Here is an 8937-nt window from a genome sequence, read left to right as displayed (position 1 = left end):
GAACAAATCCTTGCAGATTCCACCACAATTAATTTTGGAAAGGAGTGTTTTTGTCTGAAGGGAATTAAGTCCAGAGCCTTCGAAGTGGATTATTCTGTTTTTCAGAAGTTTAGTTTGCCCTACCCTTAGCCTCAAGAATCCCCAGTGTAACTTGGAATGCTTAGCAAGTTTGTTAGTAATTTTGAGAATGAGTTTTACAGCTTGTGGGTAAATGTACTAGATTTATGAAAGTTCCTCTTTCTCCGTCCAACATCCAAAATAACCTACCTCAGCACCTCAAAAATATGCACTTAAAGGCTCTCTGTGGCATTTTATACCTATAATGCCCTACACATATTGATTGCCCTCCAGGAAAAGGTTTACGCTTCTGCTGGGATGAGGGGAGGGACTGTGAAAAAGTTAATTTTAACATTCCCTGATTTGTATTTTTATAGCTCCCCCCAAGCTGCAGATGAGTCTATATGAATATTTATTTATATTCTAAACTCAGCAGGAGGGAGCAGCAAATAAATTTAGGGCTTCTTTAAATAATTCCTTTTCTATGAAGCAAAAATAATGTCATTGGAAACTTTTAAATAGGCATTTAATTAGCCTGTGTTGCTTCTGAACAAAAACCCTGCTGGGATCCTTTGGAACACTGTATTCCAAAGAGGCGGTCAATATGCAAAATTGATGACTACACGTTCTTTGTTACCAGGCCATTGTGCATTGCTTGCTTATGAAGTCTAATCCAATCATAAATTGCACCCCTGCACCAATCAGAGTGCCCAAAGCCGGCGATGAATGAAGCTCTAGAGGAGAACTTTGTTGAACCCCATTGTTCAAGCTGTCACTTTTGAAAGAGCCTTAGCGAGCTGACCACTATAAAACCCATCATCTAGAAGGAAGGGCCACGTAGACCTCTTGTCACCCTCGCTAGTTGGATCTTTCCTCGAGAAGTTTGCAAAGGAAGCGGAGAACTGAGGGTGGGAGGGGGAGGGAAGAAAACTCCGGTCGGATACATTGAATAAGATTATTTCCTTAAAAAAAAGAAAGAAAGAAAGAAAGAAAGAAAGAAAGAAAGAAAGAAAGAAAAAGCTACTGAGATGATGTTCCCTAGCCTCATTGCTCCTCCAGCAGTGTACCCCAACCTCCTGAGACCCACTCCTACGCTAACGCTGCCTCAGTCTTTACAATCTGCCTTCTCTAGCCACTCCAGCTTCTTGGTGGAAGACCTGATCAGGATCAGTAGGCCGGGGAGTTACTTGCCCCGGAGCGTCCCCCAGCCCAGCCTCTCCCCTCCAACTTCGGGAACCACCTCTGCCATGACTGACACAGTGACCTCAGACCTAGTCAGCTCCTCCGCCTCCAGCAGCCGGCGAGGATGTTCCCCACAGACTTCTGCCTCTCAGGCAAACGAAGCCACTTTCCTCAAGTTCGGGGTGAACGCTATCCTGTCCTCTTCTCCCAGAACTGGTAAGTGACCAACAAGCCCAAGAATTAAGGACACATTCAAGGTCCTGATTCAGTAGAAGGGTGGAGGATGTGAGGAACCTTGAATAATTCCTTCTGCTGGGTTCGTACTTAAAACTACTCCTCACTACATCGCCCCCCTTCCCCAAAGAAGACAAGCTTTGCTTCCTCCTCTTATCCAGTTTCGCTACAAAGCTGGGGTGTTTCAGAGGCGAGGGCATTGAGAAAACTGAATCGACTTGAGCTAATCATCACACCAAACAAACCGGGGCACCTCCTTATACTTTACACGATCTTGAAGAAAAATAATGCTGCTCGAGCCCCGCCTTCATTTTCTTTCATCCAATGCCTTTCTCAGGCTTTTGGGCAAGTAATAACTTTTAAAATACAGGATGATAAAAACTGATAAAACTCATACGTGATATGATCCCTCCCATCCCTACTCCAATCCTTACAGTTCATACACAGTCCTTCGGGAGGGGTTAGGGAGAGGAAGGAGCGATGACAAACACCAATAACTTCAGAAAGCAGCTTTATTTACTTTGTTTATGTCTTGGGAGGGGAAGATAATTGCAAGATCCTTGGCATACTTAATCGTGATTTTTTTTTTGTTTTGCTCATAATGATTCCACTAGATTATTAAATATTCACTCCTCCCCTCCCCTTTCCTCCTTCTCCTCTCTCTTCATTGCACCCTTCCTCTCCCCCTCTTTCCTCCCTTCTCTCCCTCTCCCTTTTTTTCCCCTATCAGAGACCTCTCCTGCCTTGCTCCAGAGTGTGCCTCCTAAGAGTTTCTCCTTTCCCTATTTCGAAGGATCCTTCCAGCCTTTTATCAGATCATCTTATTTCCCAGGTAGGTTTCAAACTTTTCTTTCCTTGCTGCAAATTTACTGTATTCTACTACGCCAGCTATCCCGTTCTCTGCATATCCCTAAGTAATATTTCTCCGTCCATTCCTAGAGGTTATGCTCTGGTTCAGAGGTTGGAGGGAGTACAACATTCAAGAATCAGTCGCGCCAATTTGATGCCCTATTTAGCACAAGCAGTGACTGCTTGACATTTTGCTCCAATTCCCTGCTCTACAAATTAGCAGGAATTGTCATGGTCCAAATTTGAGGCGGTTCCCTTCTCACTGAGAAGCTGTTGGCATCTCTTCACGGCCGCCGTTTTCCCACAGAGTCAGTGCACTTTGCCATGATTCCCAACAAAGGTTTCAGCACCGAGACCAATTGGTCAGCTCCCTCTGGGCAGCCACACACAGACCCGGCACTCACTCTACCATGCTGCTGATAGACACTTACCAGCCATGGGCTAATTTCCCATTAAGGGTCATTCAGTGTTTCAGCATTTTCACAAGACCACATGGAGTGCTCCGTTGTGTGGGGTGTTTTGGTGTAGGGAGAGGGATCTGGGGAGAGATCCCCCTCAACTCCCCCATCCGCTTTTTCTAATATTTCTTCCTACTTAACCCGCCCCTCTCCCCCCGCCCCGCAACAAAATAATTTCAAAAAAATTTGAGAGCATGAAATAAGAAGCAAGTAGATGAGAAACCCGAGGTAAAATTCTCCTCCAAAACCTTCCTCCAGAGGGAGGCGCCGCCACACCTTGAGCACAGAAACTGCTAGTGCACACAGGTCTAGACTCAGAGTAAAAGATGAAAGTGGAGATTTGCTTTTCAGTGGGAAAATGGACAGCTAAGGGGGAGGGCAAAGACACAACACTGATCTCCAGATCTAATACGACCAAAAAGAACAAGCGATTAATTTTTAAAAGGGGTGGGGGATTCAACACCCCCCTCCCCAAAAAAACTTTCATTCATGCTGGAGATAATGGAATTTGCTCCTTTTCTGCCCCATCTCAATGCCTTAACAATAACAACTTGAGGTTTATAAATAGCTTTTCATGTCCATTTAATGAAAATGATTCGGGGAAGAGAAGCCCCTGCCATCAGTATTCTCCCAATGGTCTTGGCATGCAGTTGTGTTTAGTTTGAAAGTGTAAATCTCTTTTGTTCCAATAATATATGGCTTTAGCTGCTTGTCCTCAGCCTTTTTCTGTTAGTTCATTACTACACAATTACCATTCACGCTTCATTAGAATCTCTGTCTCTCCTCGGGAGGGTTTTTTTTTTTTTTTTAAAGGCGAAACTCTCTCCTTTTTATCATGCCAATACCCATTGGGAACCGGTCGATGTGCTAATGAGCTGCCACTTTTCATGTATTTGGACAGAATTCTTTCAGTTTTGTAAAGGAGGGAGAAAAGATTAATATTTTAAAAGATGAATACCGATTGATTTTTTAAAAACCCTCAATCCTACATCCCCAGAGAATGTTTTCCCCTTCTTTTCGTGAAGGCACTTCATTTTCATCTGAAGAATGAAGAAACCACGGAGCTGATAAAAGCTTCGGAAAATCCAGGGGTTCTGGGTTGAGGGAAAAGGCGGTTTTATTTCACCTCTATCTTAGCTAATGCGCTCAGCCTTTTTTCCTCCCTTCTTTGAAAGTCAAAACAAAACAGGCTACTATTGAAACTATTTTATACGTTTCAGTTGTCGTATCTAATCCTGGTTATTAACGTTGAAAAGGAAAGTTATTTGGGCGGAAAGCGCTTTTCACTATTGCAGGTTTATAGGTACTGAGCCTATTCATTTGGGATATATGTCCTGGGAGAAAGAAAAGAAGAGTGGGAGAAAGAGAGATGGGGGGAGGAGAGGTAGAAAAAGACACGAGAACTGAAAGAGATGAAGGGAAGAATGGGAGAAGATTCTGAATTGGAAGTAGAACTGGGGGAGGGGACAGGAAAAAAGGAGGACCAGTTAGTGGTGATTCGACTCCCCAGCTCATTTGCCACCTCCCCATCTTTCTCTTGGCAGCATCGTCTTCAGTGGTGCCCATCCCTGGCACTTTCTCCTGGCCCCTAGCAGCGCGGGGCAAGCCCAGGCGGGGAATGCTTCGCCGGGCGGTCTTCTCCGATGTGCAGCGGAAAGCGCTGGAGAAAATGTTTCAGAAGCAGAAATACATCAGCAAACCTGACCGGAAGAAGCTGGCGGCCAAACTGGGCCTGAAAGACTCTCAGGTGAGGGGGAGCGGTTCTTTGTGCCCCGCTCTTCCAGATCCAGAGCTAGGAGAAATTTCCTCTGAGATCATCTCATCCAATCTCATTTTACAGATGAGAAAACTGAGGCCAGGGAAGTTAAGTGAATTATCCAGGGTCACAAGGTAGTAATTACTCAAAGCAGAATTTGTAATCCAAGTCTTCTGATAGTGCCTATGGAATGAACCCAAATACACAGATTTCAAAGTTGGTGCCCTCCTTTGGGGCACACTTTGGGAGTGTGAAGTCAAAGGATCTGGGTTCAAATCTCAGTCTTATCAAATATCTATTTATCTTTGTAACTTTAGGAAAGTCATTTCACATTCAGTTTCCTCAGCTGTAACATAAGAGATTAACCCTATGATCCCATGATTTGCTCTTCAGTCTTGTCCACCTCTTCTTGACCTCATGGACTTTGTCCATGGGGTTTTCTTGGCAAAAATGATTCCCTGATTGATCTCCCTAAAATGCAGGAACCCAGAATTTCAGAGATCTGAAGCTCAGTCAGCTATTCTCACTGCTGTCAGCAGGGATCTGGAGTTAAGGGACTACAGGCACCCACCAATTGGAAGAGTCATCTTATCTTGGGGATACACCAAGGAAACTGAACGCAGGGATTCCTTTGTGGCCACTGGCAAAGCCCTAACTGGCAATATTTTCACCTAGGCCAAAAAGATGGGTGAAAGGAGCAATATTCTTGTGGAGGAAGTGATTTTGGGGAGAATAGTCTCACTGCCCTAGGGCAGGCTGGGTCAGAAGGAGTATAAAATGAGGAAAGAGGGGTTATTTTCCTGGCTTTTCCCAATACTTTTTTCACCTCTGGTTGCTGTTTCCTCCCATGGGGATCCAGGAGGATCCCTAACCTTTCTCCTCCATCCAAGGGAGTAAAGACCTAGAAAGAAGTAATAATGAAAGTGGAGAGTTAGGGGTGAATCTGTCATTAACTAACAAATCAAAGTCTTAAAGAAAACCCTGTCCTGGGAATGGAGTGAGCTGCTGTGCAGGTCTGCCACTAAGTATGAAAAGTTCTAGTTCACTGACTAGCTTCTACACCACAGACAAGTGACTAAACTGAATTTGTTTTTCTCTTCTGTGTGGTGAATGCTGGATTAGATATCCCTTAGTGTTCTTTCCAACTCAAAATAAAATTCCATAGCTTTTCTGTTCTTCCTCTTCCTTTTAATTCTAATCTTTCACCCACTCCTTGAGAATAGGAATGTGGGGGGTAGGAAAGGGAGGGTACTTGAAGGGGGATGAGGAGAAAGCAGAGGGAAATAGTCAAAGTCAGTTCTCTCAGCTTCTCTCTTCACTGCCTTTCTTCAGTCCCTCTCTTTCTCTGTCCCTTCTTCTTTCCCTCAAAGTTCTTCCTCCTCCTCTGTCTGGGTCTGCTTGTCTCTCTCTCCTCACTATCTCTCACTTTTCAGCTCTTTTTTTCCTTCTCCCTGACTCTCTTTCTCCTTGATCCTCCTCCAAACATTCTCTCTCTCCTTTTTGCCCTTCCCTCTTTCTCCTTTACCCATTTCCAGCTCCTCTATCCCTCCCCTCTTCCATCCTCTTCTCCCCAACTCATTTCCCAAAGTCAGTCTTTCTCCCTCTGCCCCTCTCCCTGGCAACCTCCCTTTTCCTCCTTTTTCATTCCCACTTTCCAGCTTTCCCCACTTTTGCTTTCTCATTCTCTCTTTCTTTCCACATGTTCTCGTGTCCCCCCCCCCATTTCTCTCTCTCTGTCTCTGTCTCCCCCACCCCAACTTTTCCAAGCTCTTCTCTCTTCCCATCCCACGCCCTTGCCTCGCTCTCCACCTTTCCCCACAAGTTTAGCTTTCTTTCTAAACCCTACGGGCGTAATTATACCCCTAGGGGCACAGGCTAACCAACGTTCCGTCCTGTGTTCTTGTGCCCTAGGTAAAAATCTGGTTTCAGAATCGTCGGATGAAGTGGCGGAACTCCAAAGAAAGAGAGCTCTTGTCCAACGGGGGCTGTCGCGAACAGACTTTACCCACCAAGCTCAACCCCCACCCAGACCTCAGTGACGTGGGCAAGAAATGCCCGGGGGATGACGACGACGAGGAAGATGAAGAGGACGAGAACTCGGCCCTGGGGCCAGACCGTCCTCGCCACTCCCTGGCCTTCCATCGCTCTCCAGAGCACCTGCACCTCCGAGATCGGCTAGCAGCCCAGCTGCCTCCTTCCCCATCCCACTCCAGCAGCCCCAGTAAACCGTCGGACTTCTCGGACTCGGAAGAGGAGGAGGAGGAGGGAGAGGGAGAAGAGGAAGAGATTACAGTTTCTTAGAAGGCCCTAGCCAAAGAGGGAACCATATCGATGAATAGGCGAGGGTTCTTAAATGCTATCTCACTCTGAGGCGGGGTCCCTCCCTTTCGAGGTCGGTATACCACTTCCAAGTAGCTTGCCCCACCCTCCACCCTCCTCTACAGGTATCAGCCAGGAATCTTCCCTGTCTGCCTATTTAGTCTCTTTTCGCACGAAGCCTGTCTGTCATTCAATTCCACTTTACACCGAAGAGAAGCTAGATCCATTTTCTCTTAGGAGTCTCTCTCCTCCCAATTACCTTCTCAGCGTTTAGCAATAAGATAAGCTCAATGAAATTCTGGACCCAGAAGCAGAGTTTGAAAGGTCCCTATCATATTAATCTCTATGAATTGGGGGGAGGGCCCTCGAGAAGGGAAGGGCATCTCTGAGATTTCAAAGGCTTTTGGGGATGTAGTCATACCTATTGCCCCACTCCAGCTGAACGTCCTTTCTGCTAGCTCAGTCCTTCCTTTCAAAATTACATTAGTAAGCACAGCACAATGCCTGGGAGGGGGTGGGGTGGGGTGGGGGCAGAATTCTAAGGCATTACCCACATCAAGGATTGGGATCCTTTGTATCAGATTTCAATCCTGCTCAGAACTGAGAAATAACATTGTCTGAATGGACAGAAAAGGTAGTTTATATTTTTATATGTGTTTAAAATTTTTTCCTTATAATTTATGCATCCATATTATATATGTCAAGCACTCTCTAACCAACCCCCTTTCATTCCAAGGCTCCTTGATTCTGGGTGCAATGTGAAATGTGGATGGAGGGATTGGTGAAGCCTCTGATTTTTGCCTGAACTTTGCTGTCTTTGCACAGCTTTTATGAACTGTACACAATTTTGTACACATGTGCTGTATGGATATTTTATACCAAGGTTACTGTGAATGACACTAAGGAAGGACTGACTAGATTTGGGATGTTTTTGTGATGGCTTTTAAACTAAAAAAAAGTAGCTGTTTAATGGTATAACTTATAAAAATACACTTTTATTTTGTATTTTACTCTGTACAGATTTCTAAATATGTATGTATATATTATAAATGGAACAAATGCCAAATAAAAATTAGAATGTTGAGATTACAGGGGAACTCACAATTTGTATCAAATAGCACTTTATGTCATAGACAAAGTAGTTATGTGATCTTGAATAAGTCATATAATGTCCCAATCAGTTTCCTCATCTGTAAAAATAATTAGATTAATCTAGTCACTAAATAACCTTAAAGGTTCCTTACAACTCTAAATCCTGTGATTCTGCCAATGTGATGCTGACAAATGAAGATGGGGAAGATCGTCCCCTCTCTTCTGAAGACTGAAATAATCATATTAAGTGAAACAAATGAAAACAAATTGAAAGTGCTCAAAATTACCATGATTTCCTGTCTTTCTTTGAGAACATTGCTTACCCTTTAAAACTTAAAGAGTGTATTTGGATTCTCCCATCCCTTTAGAACACAGAAATAACAGCTAGGACCAACAAGGGTCCTGTGTCCTGTGTTCTTTGTTTTTTGTTTTTTTTTTTTTCTTTTAATGACAGTTCATGAAGACACCTCACAACAACTTTTTCTCTGGGTGATCTCATCTACTCCCATTGGCCCTTTCATCACCAATATGCAGATGTCTTCCAAATCTACATGTCTAACCCAAATCTTTACTCTAAATTTTAATGTCATATTTCTAATTGCCTGATACATTCTCATTCCCATACCCTGCCAGCATCTCAGATTCAAGGTATTCAAAAGTGAGTTTATATTCCCAATAAAACAGGGCCTTTCTTCCAAATTCCCCACTTCTGTTGATAAGTGGTACCATTTATTCACTCTTGAAACTTCATAGTCATCTTTGACTTTACTGCTTGTTTGAACCCTAGCCCAGTCATCTTCAGGTGCTTTCTTCTATTCCTTTCTTTCCCCAGTCAACCTAATACAGGTATATATCAAAATGACTTCTTGCCTCTCAACTCAATCTGCTTGAGTAATCCTTTAATTCACCATTTTTATTGTCACTCCTCTGCTCACAAATTTTCAATGGTTTTCCATTACCTACTGAAGAGGTATATATATATATATATAT

At 43.9% G+C, this 8937-nt stretch overlaps 1 protein-coding gene across 1 annotated transcript; it reads left to right on the top strand.

Annotated features, from left to right (window-relative positions):
• Nucleotides 1-1085: 1085 nt before the first annotated feature.
• Nucleotides 1086-6837, top strand: DBX1 (developing brain homeobox 1). Its single transcript, XM_044683292.1, has 4 exons — nt 1086-1455; nt 2204-2305; nt 4325-4527; nt 6448-6837. The coding sequence occupies exons 1-4, from the start codon at nt 1086-1088 to the stop codon at nt 6835-6837; spliced, it is 1065 nt and encodes a 354-aa protein (XP_044539227.1).
• Nucleotides 6838-8937: the final 2100 nt, after the last annotated feature.

This window comes from Gracilinanus agilis, unplaced genomic scaffold (assembly GCF_016433145.1).
Source record: "Gracilinanus agilis isolate LMUSP501 unplaced genomic scaffold, AgileGrace unplaced_scaffold18370, whole genome shotgun sequence".
Taxonomy (NCBI): domain Eukaryota; kingdom Metazoa; phylum Chordata; class Mammalia; order Didelphimorphia; family Didelphidae; genus Gracilinanus; species Gracilinanus agilis.
This window is presented reverse-complemented; position numbering and strand designations above follow the sequence as displayed.

What these genes read in the sequence shown, in the direction of transcription:
- DBX1 (XM_044683292.1), top strand. Translation starts at nt 1,086, where the DNA reads ATGATGTTCCCTAGCCTCATTGCTCCTCCAGCAGTGTACCCCAACCTC. An exon ending in GTCCTCTTCTCCCAGAACTG is followed by an intron (nt 1,456 to 2,203) that starts GTAAGTGACCAA and finishes TTCCCCTATCAG; the next exon opens with AGACCTCTCCTGCCTTGCTC. An exon ending in TGGGCCTGAAAGACTCTCAG is followed by an intron (nt 4,528 to 6,447) that starts GTGAGGGGGAGC and finishes CTTGTGCCCTAG; the next exon opens with GTAAAAATCTGGTTTCAGAA.